General features: G+C 40.4%; 1 protein-coding gene across 2 annotated transcripts in view; it reads left to right on the top strand.

Annotated features, from left to right (window-relative positions):
- Positions 1-3053: 3053 nt before the first annotated feature.
- Positions 3054-27718, top strand: part of riok1 (RIO kinase 1 (yeast)) — a 43775-nt gene continuing 19110 nt past the window's right edge. Inside the window, exons 1-8 of one of the 2 annotated variants that reach the window (XM_060823163.1) lie at positions 3054-3190; positions 10335-10515; positions 11871-11958; positions 14154-14223; positions 15967-16009; positions 16984-17076; positions 24473-24585; positions 26984-27064. In XM_060823163.1, coding sequence (XP_060679146.1) covers positions 3087-3190; positions 10335-10515; positions 11871-11958; positions 14154-14223; positions 15967-16009; positions 16984-17076; positions 24473-24585; positions 26984-27064 — 773 coding nt within the window. In that variant the 5' untranslated portion in view covers positions 3054-3086. Of the gene's footprint in view, positions 3191-7960; positions 8049-10334; positions 10516-11870; positions 11959-14153; positions 14224-15966; positions 16010-16983; positions 17077-24472; positions 24586-26983; positions 27065-27718 lie in introns of those variants that run through there. The other variant, XM_060823166.1, reaches the window with a different exon arrangement.

Genomic DNA, 27718 nt, shown 5'->3' with positions numbered 1-27718 from the left:
ATGGACCCAGAATTGATCCTTGTGGCACTCCACTGCTTACATGCCTCCACTCTGAAAAGCAACCCTCCACCACCACCCTTCTACCTTTGAGCCAGTTCTGTATTCAAATAGCTAGTTCTCCCTGTGTTCTATGAGATCTAACCCTGCTAACCATTGTCTCATGGAGAACCTTGTCAAACGCCTTATTGAAGTCCATATAGATCACGTCCACTGCTCTGCCCTCATCAACCCTCTGTCACTTTTTCAAAAAACTCAATCAAGTTTGTGAGACATGATTTCCCATGCAAAAAGCCATGCTGACTATCCCCAATCAGTCTTTGCCTTTCCAAATACATATAAATCCTGACCCTCAGGATTCCCTCCAACAACTTGCTCACCACCGACGTCAGGCTGACCAGTCTTTAGTTTCATGGCTTGTCCTTACCACCTTGCTTAAATAGTGGCATCACATTAGCCAACCTCTAGTCTTCCAGCACTTCACCTGTGACTGTCGTTGATACAAATATCTCAACAGGGGCCTAAGGATCACTTCCTTAGCTTCCTACAGAGTTCTAGCATACACCTAATCAGGTCCTGGGGATTTATCCACTTTTATGCATTTCAATACAACCAGCACCTCCTCCTCCTCCTCCTCCTCTGTAATATGGACAGTTTTCAAGATGTTGTCTCTATTTCCCCACATTCTATATCTTCCATGTCCTTCTCCATGCAAAATACTCATTTAGTATCTCCCCCATCTCATACCACCTTTCTGAAATACTGGCATCACATTAACCAACCTCCATGTTCCTGGATGTATTGAAGTTAATGCAATTTAAGCTTGGCCTTGCAAAAAAATCTAAATGGATGAGTACAGTGCGTTCTTTCTTGACTATGTTTCATTGAGATTTGTCTCAATTAAATTTTAATAATATAAGCCATAGGTATCAAGTTAGCCTGGAGCAGTATTTTATTTTAAGAGCAATATTCTTAACCCAAGTCCAACAAAGGCACCTCCACATCATAGTGATATCACAGCAGGAAAACTGGAAACTAAGGATGGTTTCCAGAAAGAGTACAAGTCACCACCAGGCTACTTTTATGCTGATTTTAACAGCTGGCTGTCAATATTTTGGTATCAGTTATGTTATCACTGTTTTGGTCTCATTCTGTCCATGGCATGTACTGTCAACGGTAAGAATGAGTAAAAGATTTGCTCAAACACCACTGACATGAAGATTTGTTTTACAAGCAAACTGCAAAGCAAGGTAAGTTAACCTGGTCTATTGAATCCTGAGAAAGACTTACCCTCGGCAAAGCCCATATACATCTCACGTGACTTTTGTTCTGCAATGTTATTGGTGGTCTCTCCAGTCAGCATTTCATTGACACTAAGGAGAAAAGGTCATTTTCAAAAACAGTTGCACAGGCAAGTTGACAAGGGTCATGGGATCTTTTTTCAAAGTTTTATGAAATCAAGCAAGTAAAGAAGGCATAAACTGCCATTTAATAGTGGTGGTTTTATTCAAACCAGTATTACATTTCAAAACACATTTAAAGGTAGATTTTCAGCGTCACATTGTCCTCTAAACCAGGAATTGTGCATCTTCACCCACCGTCTGCTTTCAATTCAGCCTGACTTTTGCAATGTGGAAGGAAGCCACATTGTCAAAGGTGGGGTGTGAGATCTCAAAAAAGGCGGGGCCAACCGAGCCACTCAGGAGGACTGTCCAGGATCTCAAAGGACACACAGTCGGAGTATACTTAGCGAAGCAAAGAGGCGCATCCAATCGCACTGCAGCAGGGAGGGGAAGAGTATTTTTTTTCTCTCTCATTTGCCCCGCCCGTTTGAAATGGAAAATGCTCACCATTTGCTATTAACCTTGATGTTGCCGCATTCAGTCGAACACAGGGAGGAGGACCAAGTATTTTTGTCCATCTGCACAATTTATGTACCTCTAGCAACGGCTGATCAATGCACAACTGCGATCGCTCCCAGCCCTACGCGCAGCACGCGGCTCAGACCCAGCGATGTCACCTAACGTCTGTGATGCCACAATGGAGGCATCCTCGTTACACTGTCGGTATTCCGTGATGTCACCTGATTGGCAACATTGTGCGTGGAGAGCGAGGGTTGGGAGTCATGTTTGGTTACCTATATTTCCAGAACCTCAACTGTATTATCTAAACGTTATTTACAACATAACGCATACCATTGTCCGAAACAAGCTTTTCTTTGGTAGGAAACGTAACCCAAATAAAAAGGATCTCCATAGTCTATCCAAAAAGAGACCTGTTAGAAAATTGAAAATGAACAACTTCCCTCTGCGACGAGAGTGTGATGCTGAAAAAGCACAGTAGGTCAGGCAGCATCCAAGGAGCAAGAGAATCGACAGTCCTTCATCATTCCTGATCACACTCTCGACTCTGACTTCCAGCATCTGCAGTCCTCACTTTCGCCTAGTTGTTTTTTCCCTCTGCATACCTGCACCCAGCCGCTCAGGAATTCAGATTTGAAGTGTTTTTCAACCCGTAGTCAATAAAGTCAATCAATCGTTTTAGCAAGTTAAGCAGACGTGAAGTTTTTATTTCGAGTCGAGTTGTAGGATTTACAAGTGGAAGATCTAAAATATTGGTCGGGTTTGAAATGAGAATAAAGAAAATGGAATATATAAAACAACTGCGCATGCTGGCAGTCTGAAAACAAACAAAAACAAATGCTGGAGAAAGTCTGATAACCTTGTTTCGAGTCCAATGAGCCGTCGGAACGAGGTTTTTCCAGCATTTTCTATTTTGGTTTGAAGTGGAAATGTTACCAGATTTAAAATTAGGCGCTGTTTCCTATACAGTACCAATTACGAAATTAGTTTCGTTTATTCATTTTCCTCTGTCAATTCACACTGGATCAAGAATTTTTTATGTTAGAAGAAATGTTTCTTTCAAAAAATCCGATTATTGCTGATCGGGATGGAAAAGGACAGCTGGTCAAGTTCAGGGGTTAAACTCCTGTCGTCATGATCTGGTGCGTAACAGTCTGCGTTTCGAAATCGCGTTTGTTTGCGGGTTAGTGATGTGGTGTAGTTTGGAGCGGGGCAGCTGCCATAGCTATGGCCGCCTCGTGCTCTGACGGTTCCCTGTTGAGGGGCTCGAGCTGCTTCATGGACAGTTCCCCGCTCCCCGGGCAGTTTGATGATGCGGACACCGAGCTCAGGTAACCAGTAAGCGGCTGCCGGGACAGCTTAGACCGGAGACGCGCCGTTCATGGATTAATATCTTCTATTGATCGCCTTCTCCAGGCCCCTGGTGCTCTGTCCCTCTCCCAGCGGGCATCCCCCACCTCTGGGTGCTGTGCTCCTTTCCCTATAGAGGCCCCCACCTCTGGGTGCTATGTCCCTCTTCCACTTTCTCATTCCCAGTGGATGCCATTCTTTGCTTTCTCTTCTTCTCTCCTGTGTATACTCTCCATATGCTCTCTGTCCCCCTCTGTTGTGCCTCTCAGATGCAGTTCCTCAGGAGCCCTGCCAGGTGTGGTTCCTGTGAATGCTTATGTCAAGTATGGTGTGCTGTCACATATAGTAAGGCTAGTTTATGTTCTGTTAAAGATGACCCTGTATATGATTATCTAGCTACAGTCCTAGGGTACTCCACTAGTATGGTCACATGGATGGTCAACTGTGCATGTCTCTCTGTTTATCCTGCTGGAGCAGTCATAGGGTGCTTTGTTGGCTTACTGTGTTGAAGCTGAAAATGTGTTGCTGGTTAAAGCACAGCAGGTCAGGCAGCATCCAAGGAACAGGAAATTCAGGCTCTGGCCCAAAACATCGAATTTCCTGTTCCTTGGATGCTGCCTGACCTGCTGTGCTTTAACCAGCAACACATTTTCAGCTCTGATCTCCAGCATCTGCAGAACTCACTTTTGACTCTTACTGTGTTGAATGCAGTCCTGTAGATTCTGTGCTGTCTAGGCACAATGTGTTAATTCTTTACAGTGTAAAAGGTTTGCGTGAACCCTCAAATTCATTAGGTAAATAGCTACTGAAGTTGTACATTTGCTCACTGACTTGGTAGATTTGTTCTCAGATGGTTCGTTACCATGCTAGATAATATCATCGGTGAGCCTCTGATGAAGTACTGGTGTTCTGTTCCGTTTTCTATTTATGTGTCTTGGTCTATTGTGGTGGGTGATATCACTTCTGGTTCTTTTTCTGAGAGGTTGGTAAGTTGGATTCAAATTGATATGGTTGTTAACAGAGTTCCGGTTTGAATGCCATGTCTCCAGGAATTCCCACGTGTGTCTTTGTTTAGCCTGTCCCAGGATGGATGTATTGTCCCAGTTGAACTGGTGTCCTCTTTGTCCATGTGTGGGTACTAGTGATAGTTGATCATGTCTTTTGGTGGTTAGTTGGTGCTCATGTATCCTGGTGGCTAGCTTCCTGCTGGTCTATCCAACATAATGTTTGTTGCAGTCCTTGGAGGGTATTTTGTATATAGTATTTGTTCTGCTGGTTGTTGGTATGGGGTCCTTTAGATTCATCAGGATCTGTTTCAGTGTTGTGGGAGGATTTTGGGCTCCCATGATGCCTGAGATACCTTTAATGTGTGGCAGGGTGGCTAGAGTCTCTGGGGGTATTGTGTCTTTTGTTTAGGTCTGCTGTGTACCCACTGTTCCTGAATACATTATATAGATGTTTTTCCTTGGTTTCTCTTATTCCTGGATGCTGTATTGTTTTTGACTAGTTTAAATTATGTCCTGATGCAGCTCCATTTCTGGGTGTTGCGATGATTGCACCTGTAGTTGAAAAATGTGGTGCTGGAAAAACACAGCAGGCCAGGCAGCATCCGAGGAGCAGGAGAATCGATGTTTCGGGCATAAGCCCTTCCTGAAGAAGGGCTTATGCCCAAAACGTCAATTCTCCTCCTCGGATGCTGCCTGGCCTGCTGTGTTTTTCCAGCACCACATTTTTCAACTCTGGTACTCCAGCATCTGCAGTCCTCACTTTCTCCTGATTGCTCCTGTAGTTGAGTATCTGGTCAGAGTGTGTGACTTCCCACTCTCCATTGGTTTTTCACTCTACTGTGACCTCTCAGAAGAGAAATCTTTTATTGTTCTCTTCCTCTTTGGTGAACTTCATGACAGTAAGGATGTTATTTATGTGTTTGTGGGTTTCTTCTAATTTGTTGCATTTCATGATGTCAAAGGTGTCATCCACATAGCGGACCAGAAGCTTGGGCAGGATCGTGGGAAGGCCTGGTCGTTCTAACCTCTGCATGACTGCTTCTGCTAAGAATCCTAATATTTGTAATCTCATGGGTATCCCGTTGATTTGTTTTTAAATCGTATCTTTTGAAGGTGAAGTGGGTTGTGAGGCTCAGATCTTCTAGTTTGAGGATGCTGTCCTTGCTGATGGAGTTGTTGCTGTCTGGTGTTAGTGTCCTTGCTTCATCTAACAGTGAGGCCAAAGTTTCTTTGGCTAGAGTGATGTTTATTGATGTGAATAGGGCTGTCACATCAAAGAAAACCATGACCTCGTCGTCCTCTACCTTGGTGTTTTTGATGATGTTAAGGAATTCCTGGGTGGAGTGGACGGAGTGGCCTAAGTCTTCTACTAGGTGTTTCAGTTTGCGTTGCAGTTCCTTTGCTAGTCTGTATGTCAGTGTGTCAGGAAGTGAGACTATGGGTCTGAGGGGGACCCCCATGTTTATGTACATTTGATAATCCATAGAAACGGGCGTGTTGGATCCGTCAGATTTCATTCTTTGGAAGTCTATCTTGTTAATTTCACCTGTCTTGTGTAGTTTCCTCAGAGTTTGCTGTGGAGTTGGGTCCATCGCCACCTGTATCTGTGAGTACTGTGTTTGTTTTTTCAATTTATTGTGTTCTGTTCAGGATGACGGTCACGTGCCCCTTGTCTGCCAGTAGGATTACAATATTCCTGCCTTTTCTGAGTCCTTCCAAGGCATTTCTTTCCTGTGGGTTAAGGGTGTTCCCTTCTATCTGTCTGCTTAGTGTTGGTGTTACTGTCTGTCTGATGGCCTGCTGGATTTCTTTTGTAAGTCCGTTGTCTTTCAGGGTGGGTTAGGAAGTCCTTTTTGTCTGTGTTCCTGTGATTGAAGTTCATCCCTCGTACTCGGACAGCTTTTTCCATGTCTATGAGTAGTCGATCCATCGGTTCTTTATTCAAGTCTCTGAATTATCCATGTTATTGCTGTGCGTGAGTTTGGCCAGTTTTTCTTGTAGGGCTAGTCTTTGTCTTGGTCTGCTGTTCAGTGTTGATGGCTCGTTCTAGTGTACTTGTCCATTCATGGTCAGCCGCATTAATGTGCAGCGTTTATTGGCGCGAAGTGTCTTGATCGTATTTGTGGAGCCTGTTGTGGGCATCATTTGTCATTTCTCGTAGATTCCTGCGGTGTTTCTGTTCTGTTCTTCTGGCTTATGGGGTGATGAGATTGGTTTGTATTTGACACATTGTGGTAATGCCTGTTTCCTGAGGTATTCCTGTAGAAAGTACAGTTGTTGGCAGATGGTGCTCAGTCAGATGGTATTGGTTTCCCATCTTGGGCTAATTTGAACGTATTGCACCCATAGGTTTTTGCAATTTTAGAGTGTTTTTGCAGCTAAGGTTATACTTTTGCTCCTGCACTGATAGATTTATTCTCAGAAGTTTCATCACCATGCTAAGGTAACATCATCAGTGAGCCTCCAATGAAGTGCTGGTGTTCTGTCCTGCTTGCTATTTATGTGTCTTGGTCCGTTGTGGTGGGTGATACCTCTTCCAATTATTTTTCTGAGATGTTGGTAAATGGGGTCTGGAAGTGATATCACCCACAACAGACCAAGACACACAAATAACTAGCAGGACAGAACACCAGCGCTTCATTGGTAGCTCACAATACTGTAATTAGTTAGATTAACCCAACTATATACAATTGCCTTGGCATCTCTTTCTGCTTTAATGCATTTTTTTTAATGTACACTCTTCCTCTAGTGTCTCTGTTCATCCATGAGCAGAGTTGTCTGCCAGTATAAACAGGACAACTTATTGTGGTGTTAAATTCAAATATTGAGTACAGGAAAGATATTTAAGCTCTTGCAAACAGCTTGTTGAACAAAAGACCAAATTTCAAGTTATTTCAATGTACAATCGAGTGAATGTATCTACCTCTAATCAATAAAGTTGAGAAAATAGTTGTTATATTTTTGATAGTTTAGTTCAGTCAGAGCAATATGATTGGGCTGAGAGGTTTCTTATAGAAAATTAAGGTATTTATTTAATATATGCATGCTTCCCTGTATCTGGTGTTATGATCCTGAGTACTGCATTGCAATCTCATGGAAATATATTTAGCCGATTTTTATCTTGAAAATTATTGATACTTTTAATCAGTTTGATTTGTGATCCAAACGCACACTCACACCATTATAAAGCCCATTTTATGGAGATTCAAGATGCCGGCAGTCTGAAAAGTCTCTGGGTTGGGCTCTGTGCCATACCCCAGATGAGGTGGGCTTCTAGCGTCACCCCCAGAAAAATTGTCAGTGTAAAGCAAGCAGAACGCCTAGAACTGTTTTCATTTGGATTTGGAGACTTTGGAGTCAAAATTAAGGCAAATAAAGGAAAGGGAGCAAGAGGAGCATTGTAGGCAGGGCAGTCCCTACTATATCGAGTACACCTGCAGTGCCTTTAAGCTCAGGGGAGCAGCACCATCTACTCTTGGAGTTTGCGAAATTCTGTAAAAAAAATTGAAACGGTGCTAGAACTGAACTTTGCCATGCTGAAAAGCATGAAAAGGAGATTCGATTATTGGATCGACATGTAGAAGCGGTCAAGCAAAAGACCGCAGCGTCGGAGACCACGACGGAGAACTCAAAGAGGCAGACCTGAACCTTAGAGGGCCAGGTTCGGGCCTTGCTGGAGCAGGTTGACAACCTTAAATACGTGTAGTGAGTCTTCTGGAGTGCAAGGGAGGCGAGAATCTGGCCGGGTTCCTGGAGAAATGGCTCCCGGAGTTGCTGGGACTAGAAATCGATGAATGAATGTGGAGTGAGCCCACCGGATCGCGATGCGCAGGTCCGGCTCGGATCAGTGCCCCCGCCCGGTCCTAGTTCTATTCCAGCACTATAAAGGAAAGCAATTAATAATAAAAACTTCCAGAAGACTGGGAAGTGACTCAGCCTCTAGTATGTAAAGGTTTGAGAATAATGTATTGAAAAAACATTATTCTCAAACCTTTATATACTAGAGGCTGGGGCCATAATTAAGAAGAGGAAAGCTTATGATGATAAGAAAAAAAATAAGAGACTTAAATATTCAGTAGTCTCTGAGGTATCTGGCAGTACTGTGTTTTAATTATGGGGGATTTGTCTATAACTTCGACTCGGCGGAAAAAGCAAAAGAATTTGTGAACTCACTGAAATAATAGACTTGTACTGAGGGGGAAAGAGGGGGAATAAACTTACTGATTATGGACAAGATGAGGTCTATGGCTGGTTACTGAGAGAGCCTGATTATCTTAAATATGGTGAAAGCATGGAGATAATCTGGCAGGATCTGGGCAATTTGCATAAGACTTTGCCGTTCTCATTAGTGGGAGACCCAGGATTTAGACTGGGGTCAATGGACTCTGGCTTTAGAGCATGGTAGGGTAAGGGAATCTCCTGTTTGGGAGATTTATTCGAGAGAGCGGTCTTGATGTCTTTCAACCAGTTAAGCCAGAGATACGGGATTCCTAATTGGGACCTTTCTCGATACTTCCAAGTTAGGTATTCTTTACAGAAGAAGACCACACTCTTGGCTCAGCCCTACAAGTAGGATATAGAGAAGAGTGCTCTGGTCCGGGGCACTTTCTCGGTTAGTACTATATACTATCTGCAGAAAGGGAACGCCATGGAATCTGGAGTTAGGACAAGAAATTTCATCGGAAACCTGAGAGGATATATGGGGGAATGTAAAGAAAATTTCAATATGCAATAAAGCACAAGCTATGCCATTGAAGATCCTCCACAGGGCCCATATGGTACCAGAGAGTTTAGCAAAGTTTAAGAAAAGATCTTCTCCAGAATGTCGTAAAATCAACAAAGGCACCCTCGTGCATTGCTTTTGGTCTTGCTACAAGATTTGCGGATATTGGGGTGCCATTGTGAATGAGCTGGAGAAGATCCTAGGAACTGAAGTTAAGGCGGATCTGGTATCCCTTCTTTTGGGGCTACCGGACCTGCCCTCTCTGGGTGAGCAAGGGAAGAGGTTATTTAACATTCTTACACACTGTGTGAGGAAGAACATTCTCATGAACTGGATATCAGAAAATCTCAGGGTCTTGTGGGGTGGCGCATACTTGTGATGGAGCACGTGCCCAAGATTATTTGACAAGTAGGTGCACCATGGAACGGAGCAATTTTATAAGACGTGGTGGCCATTTTTAAATTACGTAGACATGGATCTATCAGCTGTACTGATTAGGGCCTTTATATAGCCGCGAAGGTTGTATATGGTGGTTCGGGGGCCCAAGGGGGAGGAGGCCTAGTAAATCCGAGTATAGTAATGTTTGCTCCCGTGGACAGGAGCTTCGGTGGAGGTGCAGCAAGGGGAGTAGTATAATGTAACGTAATTTAATTTTGCAATTTCATTTGAGTTTATTTTCACTAGTTAAATCAAATAAATATGAGACAATTGTATCTTGAGTCGGTAGTTTATTGTTAACATTGATGTATTATAATGTGGTATTATTTCTACTTTTCTGTATTTTTGTAATTTTACAAATTTTTGTTTTTTTGTTAAAGTAAACATTTTTAAATAAATATATAAAGAACATTTACTTCCACCTATGTAACAGCATCCAGTGCTGCCATTGCCTCATTTTAGCTGCTGAAATTAATATTACATGCATCCCAACTCAGTGTTCTGTATAGCTATCACACATGTGTATATTGTCCTCCAGAGGCAGTCATTAGGCTAGATTAAAATTTTTTATATTCACAACCTTGTTTTAAAATCCATTCGTGCCCTCATCTCTTCTTGCCATTGTAATATTAAACATTAAAACCATTCAAGACCTCTGCACGCCTCTCAATTTTGATGTCTTGTATATCTCTTTTTATCCTTCCACCTCTAGCACCAATGTTCCCAACTGTGTCTAGATCGTAAACTCTGGAATTCCCTCCTTAGACTCTGCGCCTTTCTATTTCACATTAAAGCATTCCTTAAATCTTTGGCCAAGCTTGTGGCACTTTATCTACCTAATATCATCTTATGTGGCACAGTGATAAATTTTGTTTATGATAACATTTTGTTCTCAGCATCATGAGGTGTTTTACTATGTTAAAGGCATTGTGACAAATGCAAGCTCTTGTTGTTTAGTGATTGTGGCTGTCCTGAGCAAACACAACAGGCAGCACGAAAAGTCAACAGTTTATATCTGAGTAACTCGGAGGAAGAGGAACATTATATCGCGAGTGATGATGGCGAAGAATGGGACTGGGATGATTGTGATCGAGACCTCACCAAGCGCTACACTGCTTCCAGGGGTTACAACCAGCAGGTAAATACAGTGCTTTGCAAGTTCAATCAATGTTGAATTTATTCCTTTGCTTACAGTTAAAATGAAAGGCACATAGGCAGATGGGGCATATAAAGTGGCTAAGTGTGAGGTTGCATGATGGGATATCAGAGGTGCAAAGTATTTCTTAAATGGTGAGTGATTGGGGAATTTTGATGTATAAAGGGACCTGGATGTCTTTGCTTGTGAGTCACTGAAAGCTAACATGCAGGTGCAGCTAGCAATTACAAATTGTTTATTTGTTTTTATCGTGTACAAAAGCAAAGATGTTTTTCTTCAATTGTATAAAACCTTGATGAGACTGGATTTGGTGTATAGTATGCAGTTTTGGTCCCCTTGCCTAAGGAAAGAAGAATTCACTTGGTGGAAGTGAGCATAAGTTTGCCAGACCAATACTTGTGATGGTGGAACTTCAGGGAGTTTGAGGAAAAGAGGCTATCCTCTAGAATTTAAAAGAATGAGATGAGATCTCAAGAACCTCATAGAATTTAATGGAGATAGACAGAAAATGTAAAAAGAATGTTTCCCTGGCTGAGTTTCAGAAGTTGGTCAGGAGTGGGAAGAAACAGTCTCTGGATGGCAAGTAATTTAGGACTGAGATGAAATATTTATTCATTTGGAAATTAGTTTTGGGAACTCTTGGAATTCTGTACCCCAGAGGGTTGTGCAAAATTTGGGCATTGAGTATTTTCAAGACAGAGGTCAATACAATAGGTTTCTAGATACTAATGGCATCAACGATAAAAGGATAGCACAGGAAAACGACGTTAAGTTAGGGAATCAGCTGTGATCTAGAATAATGTTTGATGGTTCACAGTGCTGAATAGACTACTCCACCTATTTCAAAACCTAGAGTTGGTAACAACTATCAAATTTGAACTATTCTGAGTAAATTCTATTTTCTGGGGTGCTCACCATAGTCAGTGATGCCATTAATCAGAATGTAATAGCAGGCTGATTTTGCCAATAGCACCGTTTGTTATTGAATTCTCCAAATGTGGGACGTGATAAATTTCATAGAGATTAAAACAATGAATTGAAATAAACCTTGTTCTGAAAGCAAATCATAATTTTTTTTAGTAATTAAACAATGCAAAATGTATTTACATCATTGTAAAAAAAAAACAAGCAGACATTTGTTTTATTTTAGTCTCCAGCAATAGTGAATTTTTTTTCCCACACCAATTTTATAGATTTGAATTTTGTTAATAGATATTTTCTTATGTTCTGTTATACTTGCTTAATATCAACATATTACAAAGGTCTGCTCTTTTGCTTAATTTTAAGTCTGAGGCAGAATGTACTTCATAGTTTCTTCTGCAATTTTGTCCTTTCAGGCAAATCGGCAAATTTCTTGTAATTCAGCAAAGATGTCCACTCCGACAGACAAGGTTCTGAGAAAGTTTGAACATAAAATTAATCTTGGTAGGTTTATTGGTGCAGGGCGAGTTCCAAGTTGTGAAAACATTCTGATAAAACTATTATTATAATATTATGTTTGATATTTTAAGTCATCAATTAAGTACCTAAATGAGCAGATTTGCAGAGCTTTATAACTTTCAGAATGCAAATTAGTTGCCAAACAAATATAGAGAGCTGATAATTCATGTTAATACTGAAGATAGTAAGTTATTTTGTAATATTACTGACATTTTTTGCTTCATTTTACATAAGAATGAACTTTTGAACTATGCAATCAAATTACATTCAAATTCAATTTTGTGAGCCTAGTGTTTCAGTTTGGTTTTTTGACACTTTATTGTTTCATTATGTGTTAACTAAAACTATTTGGCATTCCAGTTATTATATCATAATGCGTTACCATGAGACCATAGGATTTTGGAGCAGAATTAAACCATTTGGCCCATTGAATTTGTCCTGTCATTCAATCATGGTTGATATGTTTCTCAACCCCACTCTTCTTACCTCATCTCATAGCCCTTGATCCCCTTACCAATCAAGAACTTAACTGTCTCTATCTTAAATACATTCAGTGACCTTGCCTCTACAGACTCGGTGGCAATGAGTTCCACAGATTAATCACTCTCTGATTGAAGAAATTTCTCCTCATCTCAGTTCTAAAAGGTCGTCCCTTTACTTTCCTTTGAGGCTATGCCTTCGGGTCCTAGTCTGTCCTATTAGTGGAAACATCTTCCCTACACCCACTCTATCCAGGCCCCTCAGTACATCCATTCCCCCCCACCCCCATCCTTCTAAATGCCATTGAGTACAGACCCAGAGACCTCAGTTGGGTTCTTTAGGATCTTCCTCATCCCAAAAAAATGAAAGTGTAATATCCGCTAAATTTAAAGACTTTGTATTACTAAATTCGTACATTGGTAAATTAAGTGATATTTAAAATTTTCAAAATATGAAAGAAAAATGCAATTTGCTAATTAAAGTATAATTACAGCAAACCATTTATTAGCCATTACCTATGGAACCAGGAGTGTGTCGGTTGATCAAGAGGTCCACAAAATCATTGTAAAAACCCACACTAATTTTAACATAAAGAGTATATACATCACTGTTATACTTCCAGTATTTCAGATATATAATTTTTGCTGGTTTATCAAGATTGCCAATGCATAACGACCCAGTTAAAACAAGTTTACTGTACTTCCTTCTCACCAGTGATCCTGCTCCAAACCATCTAGTTGCTGTAGATCTTCCCTGCCTCTTGACCCATTAAATTGTTGATCCTCTCATCTCTTCATCACTTTCATTCCATCACCAGCAGCATGCCTCAGTCACCCAACAACCCACTGATTTTTGCCCTTTCCCTTCTGAACCCACTGTCTTGCTACTTTCCCATTCAACATCCAGATTCAGTGTGTAGCTTGAGTTCAGAAGTTGTGGAATTTCAGGTCCCAATGGTTCAGAAGTGCTGGGGCTTTTACAATCATTTTGTTTCGATGCTTCCATTCACCACTTCTCCCTCCTGAACCCTTGATGTGAACAAAGACTTAGAAGAACCGCTGTGGGGCAGAAGCAGCTTTGAAAATCATTTTTTTAAAAAACGGATTATAAACCAAAGCCCAGCACTTTTAAACAGTCAGGAGTCTTATCTCCACTGCATTGGAGTTCCAGCTGCATGTTGAATTTGTATAGTGTTCTGGAATGGAAGTCCAGCGGCACACAGGTCAGCCTGGGACATGGGCAGAGACCACAACTAGGAAGTCAGGAATGGAAAAGAGGCCACAGCTGAGTTCTCAGAGGTCAGGAAACACCGCAACTGGAAGGTGGAGGAGCGAGCAGAGGCTGTTGTAGGAAGCGGAAAGAAACCAATTGGTTTGTGCAGGGAAACTACATTAAAATAAATCTCACAATGGAAACTATGTTAAAATGAATCCTGTGGTGTTTAATGAGGTTACAGGTCCCATGTTAAACAAAATGACTTCAGTTGAGGACTTTATATATAGTATTGTAAATCTTAAAGAATAGTAAACTTTCAAGATTAATCAGTTTTTAATAATAGTGCTTGTTGTTAGGTGAGCAAGAAGTACCTCAAAGCAATAGTGCATCTGCACTTTACCATCATTACAAGAACATATATTTTATAATGAGTACAAAGTTATCTTGCATACAGGCCCATTTCTGATCTTTTGACTTTTTGTTAGATAAACTAAATTTTGATGACTCTGTGATAAACAGAGTAACTGAAAAATCAAGACAGAAACATACAGACATGTAAGTAAAAATAAGTATTTGAAATTTCAAAGTAATTCTCAGATTGTGCAATTTCTTACATATACAAATATATTTTGTGGTTTAAGTGGCTATTCCCATTAGATGCAGTTATTGATAGCGAAAGAAAGGTCATTCCAATGGTGACTGGGTTTATTCCATGGGTACTGCAGTTATTTCATCTGATTTCAGTTTTAGTCATGACTTTGTGATGAGTAAGGTAATGTCAAATGGAGCAGCAATCTGTTTGCTATCATTAATCTTAAAGATCGTTTAGGATGGGTGAATCAGCCAGGGTTTCTACTTCTGGTTGCTGTCCATTGACTGCTGCTGGAACAGCAAATATGTCAATATTAGAGTTGGCTGTGATGCCATTTTTGCATTGAACAGCAAAAGTAAGCCAGTACCTTGGGAAAGCAAGAAATAATATGGGAGGGAAATAAAACAAGAAAAATAGACAACTAAGTGGACTTGGATTTTAATTTTAATTTGCTTTCTGGTTCTGTGAAGTGCAGATATGACTATATTGTTAGTCCTTGCTCAAGAGCTTAGGGTGAGTTTTCCAATTGAACTTCTGTAATCTTTATAGTTAAGGATTCCCAGCACTTTTTTCTGATTCAAGGTAATGCCAAAAAAGACCTCTATTGAGATGCCTATATTGAAATGATACTTGTTCACTTTAGTTAAACATTTTTGCATCTTCCTGTTTATTTCTCAATCCCTTTTAACCTAACTATTTAAGGAAATATGCAATCTATCCTTTTGTTCACTTTGTTTTTGTTGATGGGATGTTGGCATCGCTGTCTAGGCCAGCATTTATTACTCAATTAAATGTCAACCACATTGCTGTACATCTGGAGTCACATGTAGGCCGGACAGGGTAAGGACAGCAATTTTCTTCCTTGTGCCAGATGGGTTTTTACGATAATAAGCTGTGGTCACTATTCGGCCAGCATTTTAACTCCCAAGTTTTTATTAAATTCAAATTTCACCAGCTGCCATTGCTGGAATTCTAATGTAGTTTGGCAGAATGTTAGTACAGGCCTGTGGATTACTCACCTATTAAGCCACCATTTTCTCAATGTCCTTTTACTCTTCCCACATCATTACAAGTTTGTACTTGCAGCATAAACTACCATAATATTTTTAAATTTGCAGCTGTACTAGCACTTTTAATCTGTAGGGCTGGCCACCAGTTGCTCCCTTCCACTAGAATCTAGCTCAGTGTTTTATTAGCTATATGTAATTTATGATTCACAAATGTTTTTGTGATTGAAAGGCTATCTCGAGGGATTTTGCATTTAGCATTTTGCATTTTGTGGCATGTAGCTAGATTTAGACTTAAACGTAGCAAACACGACACAAAGATTATCCATGTAGCTAGGAGAGAAGAATAAAGCTGAGGATATCTGTCCATTGAAGAGGGTGGAAAATAGCAAATGGAGTTCAGTCTGGAGCTATGTGTGCTATTACATTTGAAAGTCTGATGAGGGGAAAGAATATAGAATAAATGGTAGGATACTTAAAATAAAGTGTAGAAGATCCTTGGAGTGTATGTCACAGATCCCAGAAGGCAGCCTCACATGATAAGTTGGTTAAGACGGTTAATAGAATATTTCCCTTTTCTCTAATAATTGTGCTTTTTTTTGTTGTGTCCGCTGCTGGTTTTATTTCAAATGTTACTTAGCACTCCTGAAATGGAGTGTGTTTACGCTGATCCTTTATTTTTGACATTTTATTTTTTAGGTTTCGGGTTAAAGATAAATCTGACCGAGCCACTGTGGAGCAGGTAATGATTAGTATATTAATTCAAGATGCAAATGTGTTTGAGTAGCTCAGGGAAATTTAATGTATATTAGCAATGATTGCTTGTACAGGAACCTCGATTATCCGAACGACACGGGCGGGGAGTATTTTGTTGGATAATTGAATATTCAGATAATCAAATGCTGGATAACTCAGTTTAGCCAAGCATCGGGACCTTGTGATCTTGCCGGATAATCCGAAATTCGGATAATTGAATGCCGGGTAATTGAGGTTCCTCGGTATTCAGTATGTATGTGGTATTGGTAAATGGAGTTTCAGTAAATGAAAAACAATGCTTTAAAAAGATATATGCTAAAGACTTTTCATAAATATAATTTTATAGAGTGCCTTTAAGATATTAAACAAATTTAGACACTTCACATGTTGAGTATTTATATTTTATTTTGTATTCTTTTGTTTAGTATCACATATAATATAGCTTATGAGCTCCAGTATAGATGCATGAATATTATTAAGTAGTATTGTGGCAGAAAATTAGCTTCACAATTATTTTTCTGACTATCTTAATCTGCCACGTGCAAATTTCGTTGTGTTAAAACAGAAATGTGTGGTCATTTTTAAGCAGCAGTAGAAATAAAAGACAGATTTTCTTTTCAATTGGTATAAGACAAATTGTTTATGTAGCTAGAATTAGATTCCTGATAAACGGAAAATACTTTACTTGAAGTAAGAGCTAGAAGATATGAAATTCGAGATGTTATTATCTGTTTGAAAGTATGAGCTGTATAATAAAATTGGATAGAATATTTAATTTGTAGTATTTTGTCTGTTGTGACAGCAGAGATCTTTCTGATCTTTATAGAGATCATCATTTTTTAAGTTTCCATTTCCCTCTTCATTCATTGTGATGAATGTTACAGATGTGCATCTTTGGCGAGATTACATTTAGTCTGTACAGGTACTTGGTGCATCACTTATGATTTTATTAATTCTTAGGTTTTGGATCCACGAACTCGAATGATCTTGTTTAAAATGCTGAGCAGAGGAGTGATATCACAAATTCATGGATGTATCAGTACAGGCAAGGAGGTAATCCTTTGAAGAGAATGATGAAAATCACTTAAAAATGATAAATATGTCATTGTATGTCTTCTATCAATAGATCACTGGCTTGGATCGTTTGATTTTAAAACTATAACTAGTATTCCAAAAGCATGTCGTCATTTGCCTACAACAAGTTATCTTCAGTTCAGCGGCTACTTAAGACATCTCACAGACAATCAAGTACTGAAATGATGTTTTCAAACTTTATTACATGTAGCAATCAAAATAAGACCACTCAAGTAAGCAAATCAAGCCTCTTACCTAAACCTAGCTATTACCTGATTAATAGTGGAATTGAAGGAGTTAACTGCAGGAAAGCTGTGTCTTCAACCAGACTCGAGTGTGTGGTGCTGGGAAGGCACAGCAGGTCAGGCAGCATCCGAGAAGCAAGAGAGTCGATGTTTCGGGCGTAAGCCCTTCATCTTCAACCAGGCTGTCAAAGCCAAGTGTAACAAGGAAGCGGAAGCTACTCCTGATGATAAAGCAAGATACAAACAATAATTTGGATGAAAGAAACATCAAGAACAACTAACAGTGCGAGACTCTGGATGTGTCCAGCATTTGATCCTTATGCAGACTTGTTCTCCAGGGTTCTGCTGAAATGGGAGTTCTGGTGTTGGATTAGAATACAGTTTTTCATCCTTCAGGTCCGTGATATGATATTATTTGATGTTTCTTTCTTCCAAATTATTGCATTTTTGTAGCTTGCCACCTTAACAGAAGTAGTTTCCTTGTTACATTTCGCATTGACTGTCTGTCTGGTTGAAGACACACCTTTCCTGCAGATAAATTTAAGGAGTTATCTTCAGGGCAATCAATTATCCTTGTGGCAATAGAGCAGCCAGTTATCAAGCACGTGTCAAAACAGTTTTGTTCATGTAGCTTCAACTCCTTTTTTCCCAGATGTAGCTAATTACTCTCAATTCCTGCATATGTTTAGAGTCCTAGAGATGTACAGCATGGAAACAGACCTTTCGGTCCAATCTGTCCATGCCAACCAGATATCTCAACCCAATCTAGTCCCACCTGCCAGCACCTGGCCCATATCCCTCCAAACTCTTCCTATTTATAAATCCATCCAAATGCCTCTTAAATGTTGCAATTGTACCAGCCTCCACCACATCCTCTGACAGCTCATTCCATGTACGTACTACCGTCTGTGTGAAAAAGTTGCCCCTTAGGTCTCTTTTATATCTTGCCCCTTTCCTCCTAAACCTATGCCCTCTAGTTCTGGACTCCCCGACCTCAGGGAAAAGATTTTGTCTATATATCCTATCCATGTCCCTCATAATTTTGTAAACCTCTACAAGGTCACCCCTCAGCCTCTGACGGCCCAGGGAAAACACCCCCAGTCTGTTCAGCCTCTCCCTGTAGCTCAAATCCTCCAACCCTGGCAACATTCTTGTAAATCTTTTCTGAACCCTTTCAAGTTTCACAACATCGTTCTGATAGGAAGGAGACCTATGCAATATTCCAACAGTGGCCTGACCAATGTCTTGTACAGCCGCAACATGACCTCCCAACTCCTGTACTCAATTCTCTGACCAATGAAGGAAAGCATACCAAACGCCGCCTTCACTATCCTATCTACTTGCGACTCCACTTCCAATGAGCTATGAACCTGCACTCCAAGGTCTCTTTGTTCAGCAACACTCCCTAGTACCTTACCATTAAGTATATAAGTCCTGCTAAGATTTGCTTTCCCAAAATGCAGCACCTCGCATATATCTGAATTAAACTCCATCTGCCACTTCTCAGCCAATTAGCCCATCTGGTCCAGATCCTATTGTAATCTGAGGTAACCCTCTTCGCTGTCCACTTACACCTCCAATTTTGGTGTCATCTACAAACTTACTAACTGTGCCTCTTATGCTTGCATCCAAATCATTTATGTAAATGACAAAAAGTAGAGGAGCCAGCAACGATCCTTGTGGCACTCCACTGGTCACAGGCCTCCAGTCTGAAAAGCAGCCCTCCCACCACCACCCTCTGTCTTCTATCTTTGAGTCAGTTCTGTATCCAAATGGCTACTTTTTTTTAGATTAGATTACTTAGTGTGGAAACAGGCCCTTCAGCCCAACAAGTCCACACCGACCCGCCGAAGCGCAACCCACCCATACCCCTACATTTACCCCTTACCTAACATTACGGGCAATTTAGCATGGCCAATTCACCTGACCCGCATATCTTTGGACTGTGGGAGGAAACCGGAGCACCCGGAGGAAACCCACGCAGTCACGGGGAGAACATGCAAACTCCACACAGTCAGTTGCCTGAGTTGGGAATTGAACCCGGGTCTCAGGCGCTGTGAGGCAGCAGTGCTAACCACTGTGCCACCGTGCCGTCCACAATACTTCTCCCTGTATTCCATGAGATCTAACCTTGCTAATCAGTTTCCCATGGAGAACCTTGTTGAACTCCTTACTGAAGTCCATATAGATCACATCTACTGCTCTGCCCTCATCAGTCGTCTTTGTTACTTCTTCAAAAAATTCAATCAAGTTTGTGAGACATGATTTCCCACGCACAAAGCCATGTTGACTATCCCTAATCAGTCCTTGCCTTTCCAAATACATGTACATCCTGTCCCTCAGGATTCCCTCCAACAACTTGCCCACCACCGATGTCAGGCTCACTGGTCTATAGTTCCCTGGCTTGTCTTTACCGCACTTCTTAAACAGTGGCACCACGTTTGCCAACCTCCAGTCTTCTGGCACCACACCTGTGACTATCAATGATACAAATATCTCAGCAAAAGACCCAGCAATTACTTCTCTGGCTTCCCAAGAGTTCTCGGATATGCCTGATCAGGCCTGAAACGGTTTATCCACCTTTTAACCGTTTCAAGACATCCAGCACTTCCTCCTCTGTAATCTGGACATTTTGCAAGATGTCACCATCCATTTCCCTACAGTCTATATCTTCCATATGCTTTTCCACAGTAAATACTGATGCAAAATATTCATTATCCCTTAATAGTTTATTACATACAGAGCTATTGCTGCTTCTTTCCATGTGTAATAGTTTGTGTTTGATTCTTTCAATCCATCAAGTCTTATTTAAATTCTGAAGTTTACACTATCACAAGTACATGGTGGAATTACAAAAACATATAATATTTAGTCCTATCTACTCTGTATGTATTTATCTATAAAATCAAAATAGTGCAAATGCTGGAAATCTCAAGTTAAAAACAAATTTTCAATGCTTGGCTAATCAAGCAACATCTGTGGAGAGAGAAATTAAATTTGTGAGCTTTCACGAGTTATGCCGAAGGATCATTGGTTGAAATTTTAACTTCTATTTTTCTCTTCATCATTGTCGGATCTCCTGAGTGATCCCAGCATTTTCTTTATCCTGCTCAATATGATAGTTTTTTCAACATCCCTAAGCCAGTCTTCCCTTTAGATGGTATTATGATCATAGTTATGGGATGAGACCACCTGAAGAAAAAGGTTATTCACACCTTTGGAATGATATGGGATAACCAGAAATTGATATATCTACTTTTCAAATTGCAAAGGATAAGAAAATATAAAGCAAGATGTTGGACTTGGATAAGAAGTGATTAAATTAACTTTAAGAATGGATGATGAGGCATCATGGTTTGCCATGGCCAAATGCCAACTCCAAAAAAAATGTAAAGAACACAACACAACAGTAATACTGAGTAGCATGGTCTTAAGGTGGTATTGAAGTCTTTCAATTCACTATTTGTTGACAAGTTAAAAGTATTGACAACAAACAAAATGTAATGTGCTAATGGGATTTCTATGGTCAGGGTAGAAGAAATGAAAATTTATCCATAGAACAGGAAATAAGCTAGTGTATTTGCAGTGAAACCTCGAGAGAACATTGAAATATAACTGGAATACTTCACCGTACGGGATAACAGTGTGATTTTGTTTCCGTCATCAAGATGAAATTGGCCATTTCTCAAATTGGAACCTTTATCTAATCTTCAACACTTCCTCACCCTCACTTTAAGTAAGGTTACAGATCTTTTTGAGGTAGAATTTGCATTCAGAAATCCCTCAGTTCTCCTAAAGCTTCCTGTCATCACTCTCTTTCTGTACTTGCCTTTTTCCCATTTTCTCTGCCTTTGCCTCTTTATATGTAGAACAGTACAGCTTAGAAACAGGCCCTTCAGCCCACCACATCTGTGCTGATCGTGATGCTATTCTGAACTAATCCTATCTGCCTGCATATGTCCATATCCTGCTTCATGTGTCTGTTTGAATAACTTTGAAAGTTTGCTGTCATATCTGCTTCTGCGACCTCCCCTAGCAGCATGTTCCAGACAACTACTGCCTTTCTGTGTAAAAAAAACTTTCCTTGCACATCTCCTTCAAACTTTGCCCTGCTCACCTCAAACCTATACCCTCTAGTATTTGCCATTTCCACCCTGGGAAACAGAATCTTATCTTATCCATACCTCTCAATTTAATATACTTCTTTCAGGTTGCTCCTCATCCTCCAATTCTCTTGCGAAAACAATCCAAGTTTATGCATGTCTCCTTATAGTTAGCACACTCCAATCCATACTACATGTTGGTAAACCTCTTCTGCACCCTCTTGAAAGCCTCCACATCCTTCCTGTAGTGCAGCAAGCAGAACTGCGCACAACACTCCCAATGTGGCCTGACCAAAATCTTGTACAGTTGCAACATGACATCTCAACTTTGATACTCAATGTTCCACGCATTGGAAAGCATGCTGTATGCCTTCTTTACCACTTTATCTACTTATGTTGCCATTTTCTGGAGTTACGGACTTGAACACCAAAGATCTCTCTTTATATCAGTGCTCCTAAGGACCCTGCATTTATAGTATATTTTCCTCTTGCATTTGTCCTCCAAAATGCATCGTCTCACACTCGTCTAGATTAAACTCTATCTGCCATTTATCTGCTCAACCTTTCAACTGATGTATATCTTGCTGCATTCTTTGATATCCTTCTTCACTGTCCAAAACAACCTCCAATTTTCATTCGTCTGCAAACTTACTAATCAGACCTCTGACCTTTTCATCTAAATCATTTATATATAAGAACAGAGGCCCAAGCTCTGATCCTTGTAGAACACCATTGGTCACTAACCTCCGATCAGAAAAAACACCGTTTCACAATTACCCTCTATCTTCTATGAACAAGCCAGTTTTTTATCCAGTTTGGCAACTCACTATGGATTCCATGGGATTTGATTTTCTGGACAATCTACCTTGAGGGACCTTGTCAAATTCTTCAGTAAAGTTCATGTAGACAACATTCACTGCCTTATCCTCATCAATCATCATCATCATCACTTCTTCAAAAACTCGAAACAAGACGTCCCCCACATAAAGCCATGCTGACTTCCACAATAAGTCCACTCTTCTCCAAATGCAAGTAAATCTTGTCATACGAATCTTCTCCAATATTTTCCCTACAGCTGATATAAGGCTCACCAGCCTATAATTTCCCAGATTATCTCTGTTGCCATTCTTGAACAAAGGAATAATATTGGTAATTCTTCAGTTTTCTGGGACTTTGCCTGTGGCTAAAAAGAATACAAAGATCTCTGTCAAGGCGCCAGCAATTTCCTTCCTTGCCTCCTTCAGTATCCTGGGATAGATCCTATTAGGTCCTGGGGCCTCAACTAGCTTAATGTTTTTCAAGACACCCAACACCACCACCACCTTAATATCAACATGCCTTGGAATATCAACAGCCTCCTCTCTAAACCTATCACTATCTATGTCTTTCTCAGTGAATACAAATGCGAAGTGCTCATTAAGGACTTCACCCACTTTCTCTGACTCCATACATAAATTCCCTTCTTTGTTCTTGAGTAAACCTACCCTTCCCTAGTTACCCTCTTGCTCCTAATATATGTATAACATGCCTGGGATTCTCCTTAATCTTACTGGTCAAGTCATTGTGTGCCCCCTCTTGCACTTCTAATTTCTTTCTGTTCATCAAGGACCTAGTTTGAAATCTGTTTCCTAAACCTTACATATGCTTCCTTTTTCTTTTTTACTTAATTTACAACATCTTCCATTTTCCAATGCTCCAGAATCTTGCCATCCTTCTCTTTCATCCTCAAAGGAACATGACCACTCTTTTTGAAATTCTTGTCAATTAGAGCTCTTCATTTTGCTATATATTCTTCTAACTCATTTCCTACTTGTACCTTGCCCTTGCAAAGATGACAAGGCTGTTCATTGTGGTAGGGTAACCTTTCGATTTGCATAGTTTAGTATAGAATATTAACATGCGTATTTAAATTTGTGAGTAAAAAGTGAGGACTGCAGATGCTGGAGATCAGAGCTGAAAATGTGTTGCTGGTTAAAGCGCAGCAGGTCAGGCAGCATCCAAGGAACAGGAAATTCAACGTTTCGGGCAAAAGCCCTTCATCAGGAATGAGGAAAGTGTGTCCAGCAGGCTAAGATAAAAGGTAGGGAGGAGGGACTTGGGGGAGGGGCGATGGAGATGTGATAGGTGGAAGGAGGTCAAGGTGAGGGTGATAGGCCGGAGTGGGGTGGGGGCGGAGAGGTCAGGAAGAAAATTGCAGGTTAGGAGGGCGGTGCTGAATTCGAGGGAATCGACTGAGACAAGGTGAGGGGGAGGGGAAATGAGGAAACTGGAGAAATCGGAGTTCATCCCTTGTGGTTGGAGGGTTCCCAGGCGGAAGATGAGGCGCTCTTCCTCCAACCGTCGTGTTGTTATGGTCTGGCGATGGAGGAGCCCAAGGACCTGCATGTCCTTGGTGGAGTGGGAGGGAGAGTTAAAGTGTTGAGCCACGGGGTGGTTGGGTTGGTTGGTCCGGGCGTCCCAGAGGTGTTCTGCTGCACCCGATGTGGCCTCCTCTATATTGGGGAGACAGGCCTCCTACTTGCGAAACGCTTCAGGGAACACCTCTGGATAGTAACCCAGGAAATGTTAGACTGATCCAAACCAGTTTTAACTCCTGAAAAACTACAATACTCCCATCCACTCTCAAATACCCACTTCACCATCTTAGCCACCCTAACCTCTGACACTGTACCCAGCTGTCACCCAAACATTCAGTTCCTCTGTCACCCTATCAACTGGCACATCTACCCACTACCTACATTTACCCATTCATTCAGACACTCAAACAAACATAATGAGAAGCTTTGAAATGCTTAAGTATAACTTATCAGAACACAGAAGATAGTATAAAAGGGGGTGTGAATTTCTGCCGAAAAATTCCTAGAGTAAATCAGTTGGTTGGGAAGGAGCCTCTAATGAAAGATTTTTCAGAGAAACCAGAGGAAGGTAAGTGGATTTTTTTTATTTGGTCAAAAATATGTTTTCCAATCTTGATCAAAAAACCCAAGCCTCCTTCAACAGTTCAGTTTTATCTCTGCTTACTAACAGGCAAATGTATATCATGCAACAACAAACACTGGAGAAAGCAGAGCAATAAAGATCTACAAAACTTCAATCTTAATTTTTAAAGATCGTGACAAATATGTTAGTGGTGAATTCAGGTAAGGCTTTCAGAAATGTAAGTATTTCTATATTAAATTTCTTAATTGTTAGGTACAGCATCTATGATTTATCAACAGTGAAAGCAGGAAGAATGTATATGTTCCCTCAGTCATGTGTAACAATTCATAATTTGCAGAAATTTCTGCATATACAAAAATATATAGAACAATTCCCAAAGAAAATGTTGTTGCACACAAACTACTGGTAAGGAACATCAAAAAAAAGTTGGAGAAATTGATTTTAATTGAATGAAAGTAACAACAATCAAGACAGAAAGTGATTTTAATGTAGTGAAACATCACATGATACTTCAGATGTACATTATCGAGCAAAACAAAACAACCAAGCCATATTGAGATATTAGGACTAGTGACCAAAAGCTTAAGTCAAATTGGTTTCATGAAGCATCCTAAATGAGGAAAGTTCAGTAGAGTCAAGAGTAGCTGTATTTGTCATTTCTACCATATACAACGGATCTAGTAAAAATGAGACCACGTTCCTATAGGACCAAGATGCTACATGGATAACACAAACTACACAATCATACGCAGGGTGGCGTGAAGTGCAAAACACGCAAGACAGCATAGTAATTCCTGACACGTCAAGACAACGGGCACAGTGGTGTACAAATTACAGTGTAATAAAAGAATAAATAATAAATAAAACATTGTTCTATCAGCAATTTGAAGTCATACAAAGACTTTCAGATGGAATAGAGTCTGATTATACTGGGTTAAGGAGCCTGATGGACCGGGGGAAGAAACTGTCGCATCGTCTGGCCATGAGAGACGGAATGCTCCAGATGGCAGAAAGAAGAGGAGTTTGAGTGAGGGGTGTGTAGGGTCTTCCACAATGCTTTTTGCCTTACGGATGCAGCGTGTGGAGTAAATGCCTGTAATGGAAGGAAGAGAGAGACCCTCATGATCTTCTCGGCTGTCCTCAGGATCCGTTGTAGGGTCTTTTGATCTGATGTGGTGCAATTGCTGAACCAGGTAGTGATGCAGCAGCTCGGGATACTCAATAAACCCTCTGTAGAGACGCTGATGAGGATGGGGGCTGGGAGGTGGGCTTTCCTCAACTTATGCAGAAAGTAGAGATGCTGCTGGGCTTTCTTGGCTATGGAGCTGGTGTTGAGGGACAGGTGAAATTGTCTGCCAGGTGCACACCAAGAAATTTGGTGCTCTCCATGAACTCCACAGAGGAACTGTTGATGTCCAACGAAGAGTGGTCACTCTGTGTTCTCCTGAAGTCAACAGCCACCTCTTTGAGAAACAAAGTGGTATAAAGAGAGGATTCAGAGCTTGGATCTGAGGCAACAAAGCCACAGCCAGAGTGTGAAGTCATTATAACTGAAAAAGCGCAAGAAGACCAAGGAGAACAAATACCTGGGAAAGGTGTGGAGTTCATAGAATTCCTACAGTGTAGAAAGGGGCTATTTGGCCCATTATATCTGCACTGACATTCCAAAGCGCATCCCACCCAGACCTAGCCACTTACCTTTATCCCTGTGACCCCCACATTTACTATGGCTAATCCACCTAGTTTGTGTATCTCTGGCCCCTACAGACGATTTAATTCGCCTAACCTACACATCTTTGAACTGTGGGAGGAAACCGGAGCTTTTGCTGAAAACCAATGCGGACATGGGGAGAATGTACAAACTCCACACAGGCAGTTGCCCATGGGTGGGATTGAATCCAGATTCCTGGTGCTGTGAAGCAGCATGCTAACCATTGACCCACCGTGCCATTGGTGGAAATTTCAGAAGTTATCAGATGACTGGAGGAATTTGAAAGCAAAGAATGAAATTTTTCAAATTGCATTGCTTGTGTGGAAGCCAACATAGTCAGCCAACAGAAATCATTGAACACAGTGGCCATAGTGGAATGGGATTTACTGCAGGTTGAAAGCAGAATTTTTGTCGGCCTTCAGTATTGGATTAGTTCAGTCTAGTGGTGACAAAGTTATGAATGAAGTAATAAAAATTGTCAGCAATTTTGGTTTAAAAATAAGTAAATAAATTAACTTTACAATCCTTCTTGTAAAATGCTTCCCTGTACTGCGCGGTTCATTTTGAATCCAAGTGGTAAGACATGTAATATTTCTCTGAACTACTTGTAATAATCTACAGATCCAATGCATTTCCGCTATTTAAAGTAACCCCATGTCTAAGCTTGGTATTCACTATTCATAATAATACGCTTTATGTGTATTTCATTCTAGTGTCCTTGTTTTAAAATTCGCAAAATTTATAGTAAAATGAAAATATAGCCAATCGAGAGAAATTGATTTACTAATTTTTCTAAAAACATTGTCTTTTTTCCATCAGCAGATTTGTTTCATTTGGAATGCTTTTAAAATGCACAAAAAATGATCAGAACAATAATCCTTTTTCAGATTCCGCCATGGATATTGCAAAGGAAATCCAAGAAAAATGGTGAGGACTTGGGCAGAAAAAGAGATGAGAAATTTAATCAGGTATATTGTTAGAATTTTTTAGTTTACTTGGCTGTATTAATATAGAAGTGAACCTTAGTCATGTATTAGATAATAAGTGATGTAATGCTTTTTTGTGGCTAAGTTGTTAGATGTTGAAGTTAGAACAGTTTTACAAATTTTCTTCATGATATTGCTTCTTTTCTAATGTTGGTGGATCTGCATGGTCCATTGTTAACCATGAAGTCCAATGGTCTAGTTTGAGCCTTATCGCCTCTATTATACTGATAGACACTGACCTACAAGTTATGACAGGAAGGCCTTGGAGATGTACCAAACCATACTGATCCCCAAGAAGGAGTGATATTTATGATATCTGGCCACTCTTACTCAAGAAACGCACTACCATCCGTTCTGCCCAAATCACCAATCAGCAGCAAGAATGTTAACATATACTGATTTATTACAAGCACAATGGCTTAAGCGATCAGCACTCCACATTGTTCATGTGTTCTAGTTATGCCTCCATATGATGGGCAGAATCCAAAACAGTCAGACCAGCAGTTTATCTGAGAAACTCTTTCAAAGTAGCAACTGCCATTTTTGGAGCAAATTTTGATGGTCACTAAAAGTCTGTCTTATTCAATATTTTGGAGCATATTTACATTACTATTTAAGCAATGTAACAGCACACAT

This window comes from Hemiscyllium ocellatum, chromosome 4 (assembly GCF_020745735.1).
Source record: "Hemiscyllium ocellatum isolate sHemOce1 chromosome 4, sHemOce1.pat.X.cur, whole genome shotgun sequence".
NCBI lineage: Eukaryota > Metazoa > Chordata > Chondrichthyes > Orectolobiformes > Hemiscylliidae > Hemiscyllium > Hemiscyllium ocellatum.
This window is presented reverse-complemented; position numbering and strand designations above follow the sequence as displayed.